The sequence below is a fragment of the Microtus oregoni genome, unplaced genomic scaffold (genome assembly GCF_018167655.1).
Source record: "Microtus oregoni isolate MIOR12 unplaced genomic scaffold, Mior012 000000F_ref0000247, whole genome shotgun sequence".
Taxonomy (NCBI): Eukaryota; Metazoa; Chordata; class Mammalia; order Rodentia; family Cricetidae; genus Microtus; species Microtus oregoni.
The window spans coordinates 3395599-3419081 of record NW_024543059.1 but is presented as its reverse complement, the minus strand read 5'-3'; the positions used below and the strand labels follow the sequence as shown (position 1 = coordinate 3419081).

Sequence of the window (23483 nt, the reverse complement as noted above, 5' to 3'; positions counted from 1 at the left end):
GTTTGTAATTCTAGCACAGACCTCGAGTGTGTGCGAAGGGGGCGGGCAGACAATCTTCACAGAGACTCTGACATTTAGAAACCGTCCCCAGGGCCACATTGGTGTCCTTGAGAGGGAGGAAAAGAGATGTTATTTCTGAAGTTCCTTCAGGCACGGTTCCCATGTGTCTGGACATGCTTGCTCCTCTAGAGCCTTCCCTGGCCAGACCTCAGGTCCTACAGAGCCACAACCAAAATGAACCCGGGCCTCCCAACCATCTCTCTCTAGGCCGCTGAATGCAGGGCTACAAGTGGTGCCCATTGTATTCAGTCAGTCAATCTTCGCAAAACTGGCTGTCTCCAGCTTTACTGGCAGCCAAAGGGAGTGGGGAGAAGGGGAAGAAAGTACCTGGCCCTGCAGGATTAAGTTAGTCCTGAGTTTGAACCGACCACCTCCTAGGCAGCCTGGGGCTTACCATTCCCTTGAATTTCCTTCTGTGTGAAATGAGGGGGATGGTATTGTCTTCATGGTGCAACACCATAGCGTGGAAAACACCATCGTAAAACCTTAAACACACTGCCTGCCTAGCACACAGGAGGCTTCAGTGCTTGCTCCTGAGAAAAGGGGGCCGCACCCAGAGGTGCTCCCGGGGTGACTTGACCCAAGGAAGGGTCCCGAGAACATTCACAGCCTCTGCCAGCTTTTCCCTGTTTGGAAGGCCTCTGCCCAATTTGCACGGGCAGTTAAGAGAATGGAGACATTCAAAGGGGTCTGGTCATATTTTGTTTGATGTCTTCCTTTCTGGGGTGGTGCCTAATATGTATCAGATGGCTGAATTTGCCTAATTTTAGTCATTAGATTAAGGAGGGATGAAGTAGTTTGTCCTCGGGGATAAAAATAAAAAAAAAATCAATGGGAGTAAGTGTGATTAGTAACAGTGCTCCTGTGTTATATAGCAGGAGCCAAGGCGGAGAAGAAAACTGCAGACCTCAAAATTCCAGCGGGGACGAGGGAGGGGCCCACGGGGACGCGCCCTCCACTGAAGGGTCATTAAAGGCGGTTAATGGCAGCTGGCAGGAGGGGGCGTCATTTCTCTTTGAGACGGTAGCCACTGGTAGGTGGCCAGTGTACCAGCGGACGGCTCCATAGCCGCGCACATTGAAGCGTCCTCTGATTAGACGTGGAGAGGTATAAAAGCAGCAACTGAAAACAGCGTGAAGCTGGGTGGGCAAGAAGAATTGGGCGAGAGGAGCGAGGGGGTGGGGAAGACGGAATTTTACATTGTAGACATGTGTGAAATCCTCAGAGTAAATAAAAAGCCATTGCATGATTTTAAAAGCACAGACCATGTCACCATGGCCCACAGACTGTCCTGGCCCGTCTACAAGCCCAGAGACACTATTCTGGTTCTGTGCTGATCCTGCCCCGCCCACTAAAAAGCAGACTCCCACTTCTTACTCAGTATCCACAGGGCATTACAGGGCATTTGCTGTGTGAAGTGAAAATGGACATGCTTTACTGGAAAAACCGGATGTTCGCGGAATTTGCTTAAATGTTAGAGAAGTCTGAGACGGTCATTTCTGTTCATTTTTTCACCCACTGTGTGGCAAGTATCGGCCTGGGTATAAGTGGGATGTATCTCAAGGGACCCCCAAATCAATAAGAGACCTTTACAGACTTAAGAATTGGTGTACCCCTGGGTGAGTTCAGGTCCTTGTGATCTCAGGATCATGGTCACAACGCATGAATGACCTTCAGAGTACAGAGCTGCATCTATCTTCAGCGTGAGGAAGGGCTTGGATGTGTCGTTTCAGTGTCCAGGATGAGTTTCAATCTCAGGGAGCGAGGAGGAAGCAGGAAGACACCAGAGTCACATATCTCTGCCTGAATCAGACACCCGAGCCGGAAGGACAAGGGTGCTCACTGACCGCCTTATCCCACCCACATTCACCGGCGGGCAGTAGGGATGCTCCAGTCCAGTGGTAACTGAAGTGAGAAGAAATGACATCGGGCAAAGACCCTCCACACCAGCCACTTGACGGGCAAAGGCATGGTGGGCAGCATCCGCCCCCCCTTTTCCTCAGCCATAGTCTTCGGGGTGCGGTCAGCAGAAGTGCTGGGCACTTACAGGACCTCACAATCCCGCACTGATTCCTGCGTCTTACGAGTCGCATCGTCCGACAACAGTGATATGAGCAGTGGCCATTTTGCAGAAAGACCTCCCCCCGCCAAAGTGGGTTCTTCATCCTACAGCAGCCCTGGCTGGCTGTCAGAGCTTCTGATCAGTGCTGATCCGTGTGACAGTCAAGGCATGGGACATGAGGATCAGGAACAGAAACTCCAAAGCTGACTGCCTAGGTCTGGATCCTGTCTCCATTAGCAAATCTGCCTTTGGCCAACCTACAAAACCCTCTGCGTCTTAGTTTCTTCAGCTACAAAATGAGACTCTTAGTAGTAATTGCCCCCACAGGGTTCTAACGCAGATTGGAGTAACATGTATGTATCAGGTATTTAACATGTATGAATCAGTTACTTAACATGTATGTATCAGGTACTTCTCTCATTGCTAGGCAGTCTAAGGGAGGAAGGATTTATCTGGATCATGGTTCCAAGGATGGGTCAATCCACCATGATATGGAAGGCATGGCCATGCAAGCATCAATCCGGGGCAAAGGCAGCCTGTGACGTGATTGGTTCAGATCTTATCAAATCAGGAAGTGGGGAATGCAGGCCTCTGTGAAACCAGAGACCACTATTGCCATCAGGGCCAGCCCCCAGAGACACACTTTTCCTAAACAGGCCACAGTCTCAAAGGATTCGCCACCTCCCAGAATAGTCGTGCCAGCTAAGAACGTTCAGCTACATTCCAGTGGAGTCTCTGTCCCCTCGGAATCGTTACACGCAGTCTTTACTGTCCATGCTTCCTATTGCGTTCTGGTCTTCTGACCCCCGGCCCCGCTCGGGCCTAGAAGCTCTGTACACAGCATTCTCCCACTTCTCAAGCCCACAACTCCAGAGCCTTTCACGTTCCGCAGGCCAATCCAGGGTCCAAGAACGCCATGGTCAGGTGTCTCTCTGAGAACCCACTCTTGGGGCCAGTTTTCTTCTGTCTCAGTCCCTCTTCTAATTGCTATGACAACATGCCCAACAGAGGCAACTCAGGGAGAGGGATGGATCTCATGGTCTCAGAAGACATCAGACCCTTCTAACACGGACGGCATGGCATCCAGAGTGGATTACGTCCTTAGTGGCGTGAGCTTGCGGCATGGCTTGTTCACAGCTTTGTAGATCAGGAAGCAGAAGCTTAAAGGTGGACCAGAAAGAGCACTTTCAAAGCCCACCCACACAGATTCACCTCTGCTAATGTCACAGTCTCCAAGATTCGGCCTCTTCCAACAGCTGAGCCCTCCGCACACATGAGCTACTGGGGACCATTCACGTTCAGACCATAACAACACGCATGAAACAATGGAAGCTGCCAATTCCAAAATTGCTCCTTTCCTCTCATCTCATAACAAAAAGAAAAAGAGAGAAGAGAATGGCATTCAGGTGCGAACGGAGGCTGGGGGCCAAGCCCACAGCCCGCAGGTGCCCCTGATTTCCCAGGACGCCAGGCCTGGGTAGCCACTCTACCTCCTCGGTGTCTGTCTTGGTGCCGGCTACAGATGTTGACAGGAGGCATTTTCCTAGGACACCCTGAGCGCTTTAAATTAGGCAGAGCTCTCATCGCTGTGGCTGTGAATATCACTGTTTGATTAAGGTTCTGTACTGGCTGCATTATTTGTTTCGCAAACCTGAGCCAGGTTGATTGGATTTCTTCCCCTTCCGTTTTTTAACATAAGTAGATTGTGAAATTGGAAAAATAAAATATTCCACAGCCAAAAGAAAAGAATCCGCTTGGGGAATGAGCCCAGGTGGACGCCTTCTGCATGGAAATCAAGTTCACGGCACTAGGAACCTTGCTGACGTGGGAAACAGAGACCGGAAAGGGACTTGTGGTGTGACCAGTGTGTGGCAGGGAAGGTGAGATTTGAACCTGAGGCTGCTGGAGGTGAAGTCACGGTGCTCACATGGCCCGCCATCCTGGTCTGGCTGCTCATACCTTTCTAGCCAATCTGTCACCTTCACTAAGATGTACCAGGGTGAAGCAGTCCAGGATGCTATGGCTGTCAAAGGGCAAAGAACCCACAATCACTGCCCGGGAGGGTGTCTACCAGAGAGCACTCTCAAATACAAACAATGACAACAGCACCAACAGGGTCCGTCCTGACGGCCAGGTAACGCAAACAGGAAGGTTACCTGCGGGGAGTATGCCGTGGCCCTCGCCAGGACAGGCAGGTGAAGCTACAGACGTGTGGCACCGAGTAGCAATGGCGCAAGAGCGGATTGTGCCTGTGTGTGCCTCAGTTTCCCCTTCTGGAATACATGATAGATGTAGCTCAAATAGAGGACAAGTGCCGTGGGCCATGTGTTTCCTTAGCTCTTTCTGTGGACGCTGGACTGGAATCTCCGTATTTCACACTAGGAAGGAATGCACAAGGTGAGTTCCGTCACACGTGTGAGTCCGCGGCTGTGTCAATTTCAGGCTGCCCTCCTAATACAGAGCCATGTTTCCCTCCTACTGCCTCAGAGACGCTTGGCATCGAAGACGCTTAACAGAAAATTGGTCTTCCTTCCAATGCTTGGAGGCCATCATAGGTATGAGTAATACATCTCTGTGGCCTGGGGACAGAGTCAGGCACTTGGCAAAGGGCTACGAGAAGACAATAATGTCTCCTATTTCCAGTGTGACCAGGCTTTGGACATCAACGACTAGAAATCCCCAACGACTAGAAAGCCCGCTCCCAATCTGCGGAATGTGCATTGGAAAGAAAGCCCAGCCCTGGTCAGGGTGATTAGCTGATGCCTTTGGCTTCCTCTCCCATCAAGAAGTGTGTTAGCGTCTGGAGGAGAAAGGTGCCCATCGCATGAGCAGGATGCCACCATACTGTATTGAGACTTGACGGGGTTGGATACTACAGTGTTTGGGACTCACAGGTTTCATATTCAGCTCTAAAGAGCCTGGGGTGGCCACTGGGTGGCCTCTGAAGTCAGGCTTAGGGTCTCTGTGCATGGGCACTGGGTTAGCCACCAAACCACACAGAACTGCAGGTTCCCAATCCTGAAAGCACAAAAAGTATCCATTTCTTGATGGTATTCCTTTTATACAATGACTCTCCTTTTGGGGGTCCACAACACTGCAGGCTTCTGCACCCAAGCGCTGTTGCCGGCTGTTGGGAAACACGGAGGGCTTTAGGTATTTCAGGAACACCGATGCTTTCTTTCCACTTGGTCTGACAGTCTTCAAACTGCACAGGGAGCACAGCTGACAACCGAGGTGGCTGTAAATGCTTTATGTTTTCATCAGCAGGTAGGATGGTATAAAAGGAGAATAAAGGCTTGGCTGTCTGAGCTCCTGAAGGGAACACCTGTGTCGTGGAAACAGACCCCAGTGAGGAAGGTCAGCGCAGTTTATTGGGTCATTTTCCTAATGCTCTTTACCCAGAGAGCATCCTCAGGAGGAAAAATCGCCTCCATCTTGTTCTCTTCTCTCCCTGCCCTTTGCTTCCATCAGTAAATGCTGAAGAACTGGCCTTATCTTGTGATAGACGCTGGCACACCTTGGTGACAACAACGGGTTGACTGGAAAGGCACAAGAACCCAGAACAGGCTCATGGGGTGTGTAATTGCCACGATTAAGGCAGAACAGCTTCAGGTTCAAATCTCCCCTCTCCTTCTACATACTACCCTCGTCACAAATGTTTAGTGAGCCACCTTCCATCAAACTCTCTGTTCCAGTGGGCTCTAAGACTCTGGGGAATGACTTAGTGAGTTATGGAGGCTTAAGAACCTGAAGGACGAGCCGCCACCTCAAAGTAAGGAGAAGGGAGTCACAGAAAACTTGGAAGGGGCAGCTTCTAATTTGAGTCAGCGTGATAATGCAGGCGACATGGCCTTCCAGTCAGAGCAGTACATGAAAAGCTGTGTCTGAAACAGCTGCTTGAGGGGCTCAGATGGACTTGACCGTGAAACCTTTCCTAGAAGGCTTCTTGTTCTTCTCTGGCCTGGTCTGGATTTCCCCCTGTTGAAGTCTCCATGGAGACAGTCCACTCCTCTTCAGAGCTCAGTCTGTTTGAGGGCAGCAGGAGCGCCCATCCGGCTGTCTTCTTTCTAGGACATTCCCTAAGAGGAGCAAAGGGATATCACTAGGACTCAAACTGTCAGAGCCTGGCAGAGACTACCAGAGATCCTCTGTTGAATAGAGGAATCCCATTTTCCTCATGCACAAATTGAGGCCCATCCAAAGTCATGAGTGAGTTAGTAGCCATACTGAGAAGTTCTTTAGTCTAGAACTCTGCTACATGGGGTAAAACTGGGCATTTAACTTCCTGGCATGTAGACTGTATGAACAAATCTATGAGGCTTGGAAAACTAGTCCTAAGCTCTTAGCAGGCTTCTAGACATGCTCACACTGTCTTTAAGCTCTACCTTTTCCCAGACTGACAGGATTGGTCCTCCACCTGTTCTCTGGGACCATTCCATACCTCAGGAAGTCAGGGAAGCGCTGATTAGCCCAGCAGAGGGGCACCCTCCAGTGTTGAGATGATCCTGTCTGGGAATCTCCCCTCGGCCGTCTCTACCTATCGCAGAGACTGACAGTAGACCGTCCTTGTTCTTGGTGCTCTGCATTCCACAGGCTGTGTATCTGTTCCAGCACACCTCCTGCTGAACACACACAGGCACTCCTGAGTGGAAGCATGCACACAGACACACACACACACACTCCCTCCTGCCTTACCTATCAACTGCGGCCTTTGTTGATTCAGGCCTTGACCTGACTGTTTAGGGGACAAACCATTTTTGAAAAGGCTGCAAAGGTGACAGCGACAGGAAGGGACAGCTCGCCTGACAGCCAGAAAGCTCTCCCAGAACAAACTCAGCCTCTAGGTAGACGTAGATTTAAGTTGAAGGAATGCATGCACCCAGAAATGACACCCTACCTCCACTGCTTCCGGCTTCAGCTGGCCTTTTCCAACAAATCTGTGACAGTTCCTGCCCAGCTGGCCTCTGTTGACAGCAGTGCTCACAAGTCCAGAGGGAAGCCTGCAAGAGGCATAGAAGCAGGAAGCAACCCGTTCTTCGCTTTCACCTTATTTGATACCTGGCCAATACAGTATATCCCACGCACGGCATGCTGGGGTATCTTTTGCAACCAGATGTTCGTGAGCAAATTATCACAGGTTCACCTGAGACCGATAATCCAGTCTTGGAATTCAGCTCAAGGACAAGGGAATCTCAAGCACGCTGTCTTAAAGGGTCAGAGAAGGGCAGAGGACGGTCTAGAGCTCAGAGCAAGCAGTAAAGTAGCTGTCGACCCTCCCAGTGCCGCCGCAGCGCATGTCCCAAGGATGGGCTCACCAGTCCGAATTCGTCAGCTTTCCTAACTGTGTTCTGCCAGGGCAGCCGCTCAGACTCCGAGAAACACCCCTTCCTCGTTTCCAGCCCCCTCGTAGGAGTCTCTGTATCAGGCAGAGGAGCTTTGGTGTGTGCTGCCTCACTGTTCCGACCTGAATGATGCCAAGCATTGCCATAGTCTGGGGTTTTGCTCTGCCTCACGTCAGTGAGAAAGTCAAGCAGCCGTCTTGCAACCTCCAGTCTGTGTTACTCCCTGCAAGGAAAGTTCTGCAGGGGCTGCCCCACCTCCAGGGCCCGTCCCTCTCTCTAAGTCCATCTAGTGCGTCAGACCAGCTACGACTGAGAATTCCCGTCCGCTGCCCACAGGAGTGACCTTGGTGAAAGTGAGCAGCAAGCATTTCACACAGGGGGAAAGTGAACGAAGGGAAACCACGCCCAGAGATCTACCCCTCACCTCCCACTCACACCAGGGCTCGCTTTTAGATCAGGGTCCATGGCAGTTCTCTCTGAGCCTTCCTTGGGACCTTACAGTTTGCCAGTTACTGTCTCGTGTCTTTGCCAGGTGACAGAAGGTGGAACTCAAGTTAAATAAACCGCGGAGGCCTAACTGAGATTAGCAGCGGGGCCATCAGATGCCGCTGCAGCTGCGCTGACGAAGAGCTCCCCGGCCTCTCTAAATTGGTCCTGCAGGCCAAGGCTCATTAGCAGAGGTCTCAGCGCCTCTCCATCACCACCCCGAGCCAGTGGTGGTCAATGGCATTTTAATGGAAGCCAAATAATTCTTTCTGTTGGCATGCTTGGGCAGCTGGAGTTTTTGTGTTTTATGATAATTAAATACCATCGTCTTTCGTATCTGATGTTCTTCGGGGCCCGATTAATGACTGCTGTGCACACTGGGGTCATCATTAACTCTGGCACAAAGAGAGCCTTGGGCACCTACCTGTCTGCGGTCTGGCAGAGTTGGTGTGTGCGGGCACCTGGCCTGGAACCCTTTCTTGGAGCCATCTGATGTTCTTAATTTCAGCACTTGAGCCCCGTGGCTGAGCCAAAGCTATGAAAGTTTATGCTTCTTTTCTCATGAGCGTGGCCTGCTCAACCGCAACTCATTTTCTAAGAAGACATCTGCCATTGACCTGGGCCATACTTGGTCCTCTACCTCCCACCCCTGCCTCATCTTCAGCCAGCCTCAGTGCTAAAGTGGCCCCAGCACCAGCTCCTACCCTTCCAATGATGACCAGGTTTTCTAGCCTCTTCCCTCCAGGCAGCCACCACTTCAGCCTGTCCCATTGTCCCTACCTCACCCACCACCACTGCCCCTCACAGCCACTCATACTGTTGACTGAGTGTGCCTCCAGCAGCCAAGCTGGCTTCTATCACCGTGCACACTCATCACTTGCTGCCTGGAGTGCCCCCCAAACACAGGTCGTACCTCGCCTATCCTGCAGCCTCCTAGAGCCCAGGGGCTCGAGTCAAGCCTTCACATCTGTGCCTCTAGGATGATCCGGAGGGGCTGGAGTACAAGGTGACATACACCCTGTATGGCAGACATTGTTGGGTGTGCTTGGCCTGTCCTGGCTCACTTGATGAACGTGAGTGAAGGATTTCACACGACAGCCTTGGAGCCAATCTGCTGAAGTTCAAATTCTGGCTCCCTCTGTCGTGTAAATGTGGGCAAGTTACTTGATCTTTCTGTGAAGAATAACAATAGCCTCTTCTTTTTGGAGCTGTTGCAGGGTTTCCTAAGTAAAGCCTTTAGCGTCTGTTACTTGGTAAGTCCTCAATACATATTTGTATGATGAGGCTGCACACAGTTCTCTCAGCGGGTGCTGTCTAACTAGATTGAGCATTTCCAAGTTGATCATGCTTGTGAATCTTTATTTTGAACTTATAAAAGACCACCATCTCTCCATCTTTTATTGGCACCTTTGGCGCATGCACATTTGCTAAGTAAGTAGTAGCTAGAGGCTGAGAAAGTGGTGACTTGCCCTAATGTCACCTGTCAGACCCAGGGATGAAGCTGCACCTGCTCTGTGAGACCCCTGGGCCCTGCTCTGTACTCTTCTTAACCAGCCAACCCTGAAACTGACATTTGTCGGGGATGGGGTGCACATCTTCATCTGAGAACCCATCAGCCCCTGAACCAACCATAGGGACCTCCAGGGTCCACGGTGAGCCCAGGACAAACAGATTTGGTGTTTGCCCTGAGAAACCTGTCGAATGCATCCAACAGCCTTTCTCTTTGAAAACCTGAAGCCCTAGGCAGCTCACTTGAGGGACAGGGCCATCGATTCCGGTTACTTCCTGATCTGTGTTGAGCTCCGGGTACTTTTCTGGCTCCCAGGAACGAGTGGACTGGTCACAGCCGGATCCATCAGGCATAGGAGAAGGGCACTGCCCTTCTGCTGGGCATTTTCCTGTCCTCCCTCTTCACTTCTTTTGTTTTAGAACTTCTGTTGTAAATGCTGAAGACTCAGCCCCGTGGTGGCATCTAATGCTTTGTGGGTTGGCGATACATTCATGTTCCTTTAGCATTGCTGTGGACCAGCAGCTACTGTTTGCAGGACTGGAGTGTAGACCTATCAGCTACTGTTTGCAGGACTGGAGAGTAGATCTATCAGCTACTGTTTGCAGGACTGGAGTGTAGATCTATAGCAGAACGTTTGCCAACACGTGGGGCCCAGGGTTTAGCCAGCAGCACTGGAAAGTAAATAGTTACTATGTAGTTAAAATGATGTATGCCAGGCACTGTGCTGAGCACTGACATAAAGCATCTTATTCAAATCTCAAAACAACCATATTTGGTGGCCATTATCTCTAGAAAGAATTCCCCAGGAAACTATGACTCGAGAAGTTCAGCAACTTGTTAGACATCATAGGTTCTTTTTTAAATTATACATTAAAATTTTTTACATTTATTTATGGGGTACCTGTGTATGAGCACACATATATGTGCGTGCCTATACATGTGTGTGTGTACATTTATGCCACAGTATGTGTGCACACATGCTTATGCCATGGTGTGTGTGTATGTGTGCGCACACACATGCATGCACACGTATCAAAACATGCATGGAAAGCAGGGAACATCTTTCCCGTCCCACAGTCACAGCTTGTAAGTGGAAGAGACAGAATTTGAACTCAGAGCTGTGTGCCAGCAAGGCCCAGTCCCTTTCTGTGATCTGCTCCTCTGCTCAGCACTGGAAGGGCACCGCCATGGAATCTCGGGCTGGGGACAGTCAGCAGAGACACCGGTGCTCAGGGTTTCCGCACCTGTTAAATGAAAGATGATATTTGAGAACCATGGCAACCGTAAACATTTACTTACTTATGTCTCACTATAACTCAGGCTATCACAGATCATTCTGTGTAGCCCAGGTTGACTTCAGATTCCTATGAGACAATCCTCCTGTCTCAGCCTTCTTCTGGGATTATATGCATGAGTTACCAAATATACCCAAGGAGCTTTTTAGAAGAGCCATAAGCTGTTTCTGGAAAAACAGACTGGCAAAACTTAGATACTCTAGTGGCCTTCACTGAAGCTGGTGTTTGTAAACCACAGTATCTCATATGTGGCCAGACGGACCAATATGAGATCTATAGAAAGAAAGTATGGATTGGAACTGCCGCAGAATTTTACAATGATCCAGAGCTTCTAAACAGTTGCTGAGGCAGGTGTCCCTGCTCAGACACAGAGCAGGCATCTTGCTTTAAGCCAGCATGTTCCAGCCCAGACACCACGCTCCTCTCTAAGGGCACTTCCACTCCCTCTGGCCATGGACTACAATAATCTGTGTTAGATGCTTAAGAAATACAGTGAGATGGGACATCCTCCCTTAGCGGATTTCCTTCCCATTGACGGCCAAGGCTGTTAGCATTGGAACACTCTCATCTCAGTCCCAAAGGCACTTCCCATTCCACAAATGAGAAAACTGAGGCTCAAAGAGGTGACTCACCTGGGGTTCTATGCTTAGCAAGTGATAGAATCTAGACAGGACCCCAGTCGCCCAACTTCCTGTCCTGTCACACTGCTTAGCTCTGTGAGCAGAGGCCTCTGTGAGTGGCTTAGGTCTCCCGCAGGCCTGTCTGTCATCACTCTCTGAGTAACTGAGGGGGACTAAATAAAGGATTTCTCTACCTCCTCATCGGTGTGGGGGCTCAGACCAGCATTTGGCACACAGCGCGTGCTCGGTAAGTATGCTGGTAATTCTGAATCACCCAGACACAACCCAGCTCACTCTTCCCCAATGTCATCTTCTCCCGGAGGCCATCTGGTCTAGACCTCCGTGGGTACCTGTGCTTCCTACAGACGTCATCTCTGCCCTGGCTCTGTGTTCTTAGACGAGCCTGCTCTCAGATACCTGCTAATTGCACGCATTTACCTTGCTAACTTCATTTACCATGCGCCGTTCCCAGGGTCGGTGACTATCAGACTGAAGCGTGGGTCAGTCATTGGGACGCTCTGTAAAGTCAGATTCTGGGCCCTTAGCCCAGGGTTCTTGGATCAGTAAGTCTGGGTCAGGGCACCAGAACTTCCGTCTCAGACACACTCACTCCCAGGTGAGGAGGTCACAGGTGTGAGACTATACTCTAAAGACAAAACCCACGAAAGTCTGAGAGACAAAAGTGAAGTTGTGGACAGGAATCGGGTCATCAGCACAGGCGGCTAGACTCTCACAGGCTCGCGTCTGTTCTCTCTCTCTCAACACACATGTAGAACGGAAGGAACTCAGAAGTACCCGTGGAGCACAAATTTGACTGAATGAATTAACGTGTAATTTGCTAGTGCCAGACACATTCATTCTCACCCCTGCGGTCTTGTTCAGTCCTCTGTGGCTGTTCCTCCAGCCAGGGGTGGCGCCCAGCCAGCAGCCCATTGACCATGACTGCTTGTTCCCCCAGATCACCCCAGCGGCCTGCAGAACCACCCTCGGCTCCGGACGCCACCGCCACCACTCCCCCACGCCCATACCCCCAACCAGCACCATGCGGCCTCCATCAACTCCTTGAACAGGGGCAACTTCACCCCCAGGAGCAACCCCAGCCCGGCACCCACAGACCACTCACTCTCCGGGGAGCCCCCGGCAGGCAGCGCACAGGAGCCAACCCATGCCCAGGACAACTGGCTGCTCAACAGTAACATCCCACTGGAGACCAGGTGGGTCCCAGTGGACCAAGGCTGGGAGGGCATGGGTGGGCTGGGTAGGCAGAGGACAGACCAACCAGGGTCTAGGGCCTGTTGGTGGCCAGGGCAGTAGGGACGGTGTCTCTACCTCCTGTATCTTTGGAGAAGCTGATAGGAAATGCCTTGTCTTGGGCTGGGACTCTCCAGTGGTAGGAGAGAGCTGGGGAAGGCTGGGATTCTCGATTCCACCAGAGCCGAGGCCCAGCGCTAGCCTGCTGCTTCCTAAAGGTATGCCATTGGTCAAGTTGATAAGCTCATGGACGTTGCTTGCCTTGTCTACACAATGGCAATGCAGCGAGTTAGGTAAGGCTTTTGTAAAAGTGGGCAAGAAACGTACAAAGGAGGTAGCCTGAGTATAGGACAAGGCAGGCACTCGGTTCCATTTTGTCTGGGTCCTTAGCTCAGCCAGTTGGATGTGATTTCATTGCTCTATGGCTAGCATCCCACCTGTCTGGACTATGAAAGGACTCTGTGAAGGTCAGTCTCCCCTTCCCTTCTTGCTTCCTGGTCTGTTGGCCCTTCTGTACCCAGATAGTTCCCAAGGGTTTCCATTAGCATCACTAGCACAGGCTTGCATGTGGTGATTCCATGTATTCTGCATACATCGCATGATGTCCTCATTCAGGAGTTCGGGAAGGTGAGAATCAGTGGCTCTGTGGCCAGCTCAGGTCACACAGGAGACACAGGAGGCTGGTACAATGCATGACTAGGACTTGAACTCAGGGCACCAGACCCTCCGTCCAGTACTGTTACCCTGCGGCTCATTCCCTTCCTGCAGGATTTGCCATGGGGTGTTTCCTTCAGCTCAGGCCTGCCGCCATCTTCCTCCACCATGCTTAGCCACTGTTTTCCAAACGGGGTGTGTGTGTGTGTGTGTGTGTGTGTGTGCGTGTTTATAAAAACCATGCAACCACTTAAGAAATCATAGGAAAATAAAAAGAGAATCAGATCATCTGTCACTCTAACACCCGAGCAGAGCGCTTTGGGCACGCCTCTTTCTCTGCTCTCCAAATCATAGATGACACATTCCAGGCTGGTCCAGCAAATCTCCTCCTCCACCATCTCTCTCTCTCTCTCTCTCTCTCTCTCTCTCTCTCTCTCTCTCACACACACACACACACACACACAGAGAGAGAGAGAGAGAGAGAGAGAGAGAGAGAGAGAGAAATGGCACACATAGGTTTTCCCTTCCCAAACTCCTGTTCTTCGTGAGGACCACAAAGCCAAACCACGCCCGAGGAAGGGAAATTAGCCTACACACAAAAGTTACACCCACCCTCCTCTGCAGACCCCCAACAATCATGATGACAGCATCAGCACATTGAGCTCATGGGATCTGCAAGAGAAAAATCACAACCCTTTGGTCACATTTTGTACTTGTTGAACCACTTTTCCAAACCCGAGTTTGTCAGAGATGTGAGCCTACCAGGACCCACCCCGGCCGGTATCTTTTTTTTGATTACCCTGTCTGTCCATCCACATCCTTTGAAATGTCTCTCTCGCTCACATCAATCACAGGGTGGACTGTTATCATCCCACCCCAGGTATCCAGTCAAGTCTCCGTTATCTTCAGTATTTATCGAGTGGGACATGGCTGATGGAGACCAGCAGCCAATCAGTGGCTCTGGTTATCTGCATGGATCATGGAGGCTGTTCTCTGCTTGGGTGTTCATTTGGGGAGCAAAGTAGGACCTTTTCCCGTGAGTCTGTAAGTTTCTCAAGGGGAAGAGAGGCAGGAGAGGGGCACCGAGAGAGGTGTCCCAGATAGTCAATATGTGATGTAAAGATTGTCCCACCTCTTCGGCCGCGGTAGCCATCTTTCAGTAACTCGCCAAAATGACAAACACAAAGGGAAAGAGGAGGGGCACTCGCTATATGTTCTCTAGGCCCTTTAGGAAACATGGAGTTGTTCCTTTGGCCACGTACATGCGAATCTACAAGAAGGGCGATATTGTTGACATCAAGGGAATGGGCACTGTTCAAAAAGGAATGCCCCATAAATGTTACCATGGCAAAACCGGAAGAGTCTACAATGTCACCCAGCATGCTGTGGGCATCATTGTAAACAAGCAAGTTAAGGGCAAGATTCTTGCCAAGAGAATTAATGTGCGGATTGAACACATCAAGCACTCGAAGAGCAGAGACAGCTTCCTGAAGCGGGTGAAGGAGAACGACCAGAAGAAAAAGGAAGCCAAAGAGAAGGGCACCTGGGTTCAGCTGAAGCGCCAGCCTGCTCCACCCAGAGAAGCACACTTCGTGAGGACTAACGGGAAGGAGCCTGAGCTGCTGGAGCCCATTCCCTACGAATTCATGGCCTGATGTACAAAAAGAAATAAAAGACCTGGACTATAAAGGTTTTTTTCTTAAAAAAAAAAAAAAGAAAAGATTGTCCCACCTCCCCTCCCCTGCCCATCGGCTAGAACGTGCCTGCCTCGCTGATCCTCTGTCCTCCTGTCTCCATTGCTTAGAATGAGTGAAACTGGGCTTTCATCTGTCATTATCATTCAGATAATTAATAACCACCATAGAGAGCTAGCAAATAAGATAAGCAAGAAGAAAAATACCACCTTGATCTGCCAAAAGGCACATACGGGCATGCACACCCTCTCATAATCCATCAACACACATGCAGCACACCATCATTATATATAGTTAGAGTGCATGTATTTAATATTGAGGACATGCATGTAAGCCTTCTCCAAGTCTGTGCCCTTTCAGACTTCTGCACGGGTCTTGTACGCCCACTGGACGTGCCCTCTTCTTCACCTCTTGGTCTAGCTGAGTCCTACTTACTCCTGCAGCCCAGCTGAACAGCTGAAGAGGCTTCCTCTGTGACCCCAGAGCTCTGTGCATCTACAGATAGCCCCCAAACTAAGAGCAGTACCAACCCTGCTCGACGATGCCATGAGAATTCTGCATGTTAACGTTGGTCTCATCGGGTGATCCATAGCTATCTTCAGCCACACGAGACCCGTACGTTAAACACATCGGCTGGCTGAGCAAGTTATTCAATATACCCAAGCCTTGGCTTCTTCCTTGACAGATTAGGATAAAAATTATCTTTTTTCCAAGAGGTTGGAAAGAAGCAAACGTAAGAGACACACATACAGTGCCGGGCATCGAGCAACCACACTGTCAGAGATATTTCTTGTATGTTCATAAAGCTCTGCTCCCCTGTGTCAACTCTGTGAAGGAATAAGTCATTGAGAAAGTAGCCATGAGTCCCTTCCCAACAGAGGAAGGAAGAGGACAGGGTCTGTCCCCTCACTGCTTTGTAAACGTGTGGCCTGGTGTCCTGAGAATGTGACAGGCTGTTCATCATCGAGAGGCACAGTCCTCGGGGTCAGGTACATCCCCCCCAAACTTCCACCCTACCGCTCACTAGTGGACCTACACCTTGTGCATTTGCACCCCTGAAAACAATCGTGGTTTCTGGTCCCAGTTGTCACTGCTACATGACAAATGCCTCCCAATTTAGTGACAAGGGCAACGTGTAGTTTGTCCTTCACAGGAAAGTCAGGAGATAGGGAAGGACTTGGATGTACGGCTCTCCTGCTCCACGTGGTATTAATAGTGTCAACTCATCTTTAGCACACATTACATGCCTTTCCCTTGTCTGTGGAACTCCTTCATCCCTAAGGTACCTTGGGACCTCTGCTTATGATCCTCTGAATGGGATAATTGTCCTTCATTCTGTGTGCATCGGAGTCCCAAGGTATGGAGACAGAAGCCGTTGATCCTCTGAGAAGTTTAGTCTAGACCTGGCCTATTGTCAATTCTGCTCTTATTTGTCGACTGACATTGTCATGGGCCAGCCAGATTCAAGAGGAGAGGGATTGAACCCCACTTCCCAGTGGGAGAAGAATCAAAGCTTTGGCAGCCATCTCTAACCCACCCTCCTCCATTATCAGACTTTTCCAGCGGTTACATTGAGACCAACCATCTTAGGGGCTCCCACTAACTCACAGCGGTTCTCATTATCAGTAAATACTCACCAGGTGCCTACTGTGTGCTAAGAGAGCAAAGAAAACAACCTCTTGCCTCAGATGGTCATGACAGAGGAAGCTGGGAGACACGCTGTGATCCAGTTACTGTAGGGTCCCCAGCACAAGACACAGTGCTTGTCACAGCACGGTGGGGGGCTTAAAATATGAACACACAGGTAAAAAGAGTGATGATGGGACAGAGGGGTGACCAGATATGCTTGACTGACACTTGAAAAGGGACAGCTTCCCATAGCAGCTGGTAGGATGACCAGGAGAGATTCTATTTCCTCCTGGCAGAAAAAGAAGGTTTGCAGAAGGCTGGCGAGAGGGGACTTCTGGAGACTCACTCCCTTCTTATACCCTTGTACCTCTGCCAATCCCCTCGGTTCACTGAGTCCTCCAGGGAGGAGCCTGGACCCACTTGCACTCCCTAGACCTGGAGTATGCCCTATAGACGTGTCTGTGGTTCTTCTGTGGAGCCATGTGTCGAAGGGTCCCCAACCTCTGAGCCACTTCTTTGACAGACTGTGGCATCAAGCTTTTAATTGATTTCACAGGGACTGTCTGATTAATAACGCATCAGGCTCCTGCTGAATGAGGGGAAAGCCTAAACAGAAGGCTGCCAGACCTCTGCTCTGCCTCAGCTCATCCCGGCCATGGTTCAGGAGCCTGGAGCCCATTTTGTGGTCATACTGAATTTGAGAAACCGCCCATGTAACCTCAGGGATGAGGCCACCCTACAGTCTCTAGGCCAAGCCTACTGTGGTTCCCCAAATGAGGCACAGGGATGGGTCAGGGCGAGCCCAGAAAGTCATCCACCCTGCCTGAGCCTCCTTAGTTCATCTGTAAAATGAACACTGCAGAGTCAGAATGGGCAGTCTTCTCTGTCCCTGGGTGATGTGATCTCAGCTGTGTGTAAGATCCCATATAAGGCAAATGCCACTGCCGTGCAAGAAGCTCCCAGAGGGAGGTGGACCTGCGAAGGGAAGACAGGCACCATGGATGATGCTTAAATGAGCATGCGCACCAAGCAAAGAAGATGACATCATTCTGTGTGCTGGAGAGCATCCGTACCCATGACTGACCCTCTCGGAGACCTCCCTGGGGGCTGCCAGGTGCTAATGAGAATCCCTCCCACATAGAACCCCTTAATCCTCGCAGCTTCCCCACAAATGGCATGTTGGAAGTCTCCAGGACCACTCCAGATTTGGGGAATGGCTAACAGGGCTCATGATATGGTCATGAGCGCAGCTCTGCATTCACTGCCGGGGAAGAATGGGAAACAAGATTGGCAGAGCCAAGATCTACGGAGTGAGGTAGAGGGCTTCTAACCAAGCTCCAGGTTCCAGAGGCTGTGCCCAGTGCAGCCGTGCAGAACAGGCACACTCTGCTTCCCAAGCGAAACCGTGGTAGGCATAGAACGCTGCGAGGCAGGAGGCACAGTAGGGACCCAGTGCCCTAGGTTATAATAAGGGTCGCCATATGGACTACCTCTGCCTGGGACATACTGAAATTACAGCCTCCTGGAAGAAAAACATGGCTGCAGCAGTAGGTTGAAGACGAAGTGTGTGCCCAGTGGGCCTTAGCAGTTCACACAGGGAACCCTCCTGAGGCCCGCACCTCAGATACCAACGAGGGCCAGTCTTAGGCAGACTCAGGACCGCTTCATTTTAACTCTTTCCCGCATGAGTGGTCTTATGAGCACACACACCGCCTCCTCCCGTCTAGAGAGGAAGGGTCTGAATTAAGAGACTTGCCTAAGATCCCACAGCCAGCACACGGGGAGGCTAGAACACCTGGGCCGTCTTCTGAAGTCCTTGCATCTAGCCTCTGTCCAAAGTCAACTTCCTGATCACGTTCAAGTGTCTTCTCAGGCCAGGTGAGGGGGCACAAGCAATCAGAAGGCTAAAGTGTGAGGATGGTGGGTTTGAGGCTACATAGCAAGACCCTGTCTCAAAAATAAGTAAAAAATGAAGGGGCTTCTCAAGGCCTCCATTGGCAGGAACTAAACAGTTTTGCAAGCGCAGAGTAAGGTGGTCTCACCGCAGCAGCAGCAGTCTGAACCACCATCACTTCCGGCAAGTGTTTGTGTCCTCCCATCCCTAAGTGACCTAAATGACGAATGTCCAGGTTGGCATGCTAACAGAAGCACTTTTGGAAGATCCATCACAAGGTAGCGGGAGAAATCCTTCACTCTGCCCTGTTGCCTGTCTCCTTATCTTCCGGCTCTGTGCTCCTAAGTGACGCTTGTCAGCACTCTTCCCTTTAAAACACGTTTCCTTTTAAATGGTAAATGTTAAAATAGGGCTGGGGAGGGCTCAGGCAGGCAGGCACTCACTCTCCAAGCACGAAGACGTGGCTTGATCCCCAGAACCCACATAAAAATTCAGGGTGTGATAGTACACACTGTAATCCCACTGCTGGGGAAACAGACAGATGATCCCTAGAGCTCACTGGCTCACTTAATTAGCAAGCTCCAGGCCAGCGAGAGACTCTGTCTCAAAGGGGAAAAAATTAGGAATGATGCCTAAGGCTCGGCACCCAAGGTTATCACCCAACCAGCACACATGAACATGCCTCAGGACACACGAACATGCATACAGACACACGGATTAAAGATACAAATCACTTGACCTGGGCACTGGAAATATCCTATCATTAACGTTTTGGTCTTATTTCTTGGCCTTTTTAAAAACATGCTTATTTGTTTATGTTTGGTGATTACGAGGTACAGCCTTGACTCTGTGAAATGTAGGCTGATGGCCAACTCCCAAGTGCTCCCAGAAACAGGCTGTACAGCCAGCATCAATGCAGAAAGGCAGCAGAACTCTGTTTAGGTCCTCTGAGCGGACACTGTGGGGCCTCCTCATGCCAGGGGAGGTAGTATGCAGAGAGTCCAAAAATCCTCCTCAAAACAAGAGACTAGAGGAGATAATAATAACCACCGCCTGCTGCTGTCTCTAGGATCTATGTGCCTGCCATACGCCGGGCAGACTTCCTTCTGCATATCCTGCATCCAGCAGCACTCAGCTCAGATCTGTCTAGTGACTGCATGTGTGTACCAGTCAGTCTTCTCCTCCAGGCACATAGCAACAAGCCCGACAGAAAGGACAACTGCCTCATAGAACTGGAAGAGACATACTGTGCAAACCAGCACCCCGTGTTCCCATCAACATTCCTGAGCCCTGAGCTCTTGCACTGCTTTGTTTTCTCACATGGATTGATGCAGTGTATGTGTGTGTGTGCGTGCGTGCGTGTGTGTGTGTGGACGTGTACTAAAGCAGCACAAGGAGTCAGTGAGTGGCTGGGGAGAAAGACTGGGAGCTGCTGTGAGCAGGAGAGAAGCCATTGCTGTGGAAGGAGTTCTGATCTATGGGAATATTCACCAGACAGCTCGGGCTTAGCTTGTTTGACAGAGGCAAGGAAGTCAGTGTATCTGTACGAGGAACATGACTCTGGAGGAGCAAACCAAACCAGATCATGTAAGATCTCGTAGGCCTGGGAAGGGCTGGGGAGGGTTAAGAGCAGAGAAAAGATCCACATCTTCACTTCTGGTTGTGTAAGTGAGCAGTTACCACTCTTTGATAGATTCTCAGAGGGATTATCTGCCTCGGGCAGATGAAGGATGGAGCTGGGGCCTGAATTTAGATCTGCCTTGTCATTCAGGCCTCTCATCTACAACGCTAACTGCCAACCCCTGTCCCAGGCACTGGGAGCCTCGTGACAGGAAAACCTTGCAGTGGTGGCCCAGAACCTGGTGACTCTACATAGGACAAGGCCCACTAGTGCCTCATTATCAACATCCCAGTTGCAAAACAGTGTCGCTTTCTACTCCACTGTCCCTGGGGTGTTAGTGATAGTGACACGGGACCTCCACATCCCTCTCTATGATTTGAGAAGGTGGCAGGCATAAGTTGAACTGTGTTGAGTACACAGAGTTGCAGCCCAGACGGCCTGAGGTTTGGGCCTCGCAAGCCCGTTCCGGGATAAACTCACCACCTACTCACCCTGTGATCAGACCTCAGGAAAGTTGCTTCTCTTAGCTGTGCCCCACCAGCTGAAAGGGGCGATGACAGAGCTGACTTGATAGGAATGGGGTGGAGAATACGTGTAAGTCACTCACAGAGCTCCTTGAACAGCAGACCGTGTGTGGTGGCTTCAGGATAGGGCATCCATCGCGTTGAGCATCATCTCAGGCGACCCCATAGCCACCTAAGCATCTTAGTGCTGTAGTCACCAGCACGGAGAAAAAATGGTGGAAAGCAGTGGAGATTTTTACCCAGAGTCACACATCAAGAAGTCTTTGCATTGGAATACTGTGTTCTAAGGCTGGGTAAGAGGCAGAAGGGTTCCTTGGCAGGACTAGAGCCCAGAGCTGGCTTGCTGCCGTCTCTCCTCCCTCTGGTATGCCTTACCGTGAGGCAGCAGTCCTGAAACTAGCTGGAAGTGGGATCCAGGGCACCTGAGAGCGAATGGCATCACCTAGCAGGTACAGTTGGGACCCGGGCTGCTACATTCGGGGCACAGTCAGCAGAATGCATAAGCATGGCCCTGCCCTCATGGACAAAGGCCCTGCCTGTGTCTTCAGGGAACTGTCTTCCTTGCTAAGCAGTTACCACCCTGTTCCCACACAAGCTGAGGGATGGTGAGACTCTAACCAGGTCCTCATCCACAGGGACTTAAGAAAAATCCAGATTTGTTGCTCTATCTCAGTGCACCAACTGAGTCCCTGTGGCTCTGCAGGACCTGGGCAGGGTACGACCCTCCAGAATATTCTCCTTCTTTAGAAGACAGGGGCCACAGGTGCTCGGTGCTCTCGTATCTTCAGAGAAGTCAAGTGGGTGTTTCCAGATGTTGCTTTAGCAGATGTGGAGGGAGTCAAATAGAGAACGTTGGGCTGTCGATCCAGATAAACAAGTTCAAATCCTTGCTTTGAACCTTGTTGCTGGTGACCTTGGTGAATCCCACTACAGTTCCCTATCCTGGTGCCCTCATCTGTAGTACTGGGATCACCCTGACTTCCTTGCATAGCATCTAGTTTGGAAATTTGAGAAAATGCATATAATGTGCCTAGCCCACTGCTGGGCACCTTCCAGTCCTCCCAGCTGAGAACTGGAGTTGGGATACACACAGCTTCCAGCCACGCGGGTTTGTATAGAGAGCGCCCCCTCTGGATGCTGTGCACCTGTGGCTTTGCACACCGACCTGTTGCCTGGACCCTTCATTCCCGCTGGCCTCACGCACAGCCGCACCCGACAGTCACTCTTCATTTGTTTCTATACTCTCCCCTTCATCGATGCATGCATGACTCATGGCTTCATTCATGTCTCCATGTGTGTGTAGAAACCTAGGCAAGCAGCCATTCCTAGGGACATTGCAGGACAACCTCATTGAGATGGACATTCTCAGCGCCTCCCGCCATGATGGGGCTTACAGTGACGGGTAGGTGGCACCTCCCCCCCCCCATGCTCCTCCTTCGTGTGTGCTCTCCGTGTGGCCCCTGCACTTGCATGCAAACCCCTGAGACCTTTCCCTGGGAACTCCTGGGAGAAGCGATGTCATGTTGCATGAACATTCCCCAAGTCCACGTTCCACTTGCGAAGTCTGTCCTTGGAATACCCTGCCCCACCCCCACCCCCGGCATATTAACAGCGGTCTTGTTAATATGCAGCTCTCAGCTTCCCATCGGCTGCCTTCGCCATTCTGGAAACCATCTCATGTCGCAGTTTTTATACAGCACAGGCCCTGTGTCTCACGTATTCTGGCCTCGAGTGTATATTCTGTGGTCCGAATGTCTTCTAGCCTGTGAGGAGTGGGTTTGTCCTAAGATTCCAAGGCCATGCGGTACAAATCACGCAGTCCACACAGGGTTTGCACAAGTCCTCCCATGGCTACGGTTCGGGCCATGTTATGCAGGATTTTTCATGATTCGGCCACAATCATGTGCTTTGACATTCTCCACTGCCTTCAAGATTGCGGCTGGGCTACAGGATGGAGCTGCCCGTCTTTCCTCCACATAGCTTTCAAGTAGCACTGCAGCTAGGGCTCCTGAGGCTGTGAGGGCATTGTTACCAGCCATGGGCAGAACTTATGGTGACTCCTTGACTTCTACCCCAGCAAAGCTCCATTTAAAAAGAAGGGCTTCCAGTGCCTTACCAAGGTGCACTGGAATGCAGGTATTAGAACAACAGAAAAAAAAAAATAATAACAATGACCTCCAGGAGACAGGCTGGACTTTAGACACCCCTAAGCTATTGTAATGATTTTAGAAAACAGAGTTTATTTCCCAAGAACCATCCCCCTACCCCAGCTCCACAGTTCCCAGGAAAAGGACTTCAGGGCAACCTCTGTTGAGTGAGTAGTGCCTTCTGCCTCGGGTGGGGCTTCCTGTCCTATTAGTGCTCTGTGGAAACGTGTCTTCTTGTGCCCCGTTTGTGGTCCGGTTCGTGACTTTTCCTGACCCTGTCATCTTCCCTGTGATGATTCTCTCTCTCTCTCTCTTTCTCCAGGCTTCTCTGCATGTCTCTTCTTCCGTGCGTCTCTCCTGCAGGTTGGCCTGGGCGCCTGGTTGGCAGGCAGATGCTGACACCTTCCCGCCTCTCTCCATCCACAGGCACTTCCTCTTCAAGCCAGGAGGCACCTCCCCGCTCTTCTGCACCACATCCCCAGGGTACCCCCTGACGTCTAGCACCGTGTACTCGCCCCCACCCCGGCCCCTGCCCCGCAGCACCTTCTCCCGGCCGGCCTTTAACCTCAAGAAGCCCTCCAAGTATTGCAACTGGAAGTGTGCCGCCCTGAGCGCCATCGTCATCTCGGCTACCCTGGTCATCCTGCTCGCGTACTTTGTGGGTAAGCACGTTCTCCCCACCCCCACCTCCCAG

General features: G+C 51.0%; 1 protein-coding gene across 8 annotated transcripts in view; it reads left to right on the top strand.

The window, feature by feature from the left end:
* Positions 1–23483, top strand: part of LOC121459150 (teneurin-4) — a 667715-nt gene that overhangs the window by 457621 nt on the left and 186611 nt on the right. For 6 of the 8 annotated variants that reach the window (XM_041669214.1, XM_041668853.1, XM_041668705.1 and 3 more), the window contains 3 exons: positions 12334–12589; positions 21946–22044; positions 23216–23451. In XM_041669214.1, the coding sequence (XP_041525148.1) occupies positions 12334–12589; positions 21946–22044; positions 23216–23451 (591 nt within the window). The remainder of the gene's footprint in view (positions 1–12333; positions 12590–21945; positions 22045–23215; positions 23452–23483) is intronic. The other 2 variants (XM_041669301.1, XM_041669124.1) reach the window with 1 other exon arrangement.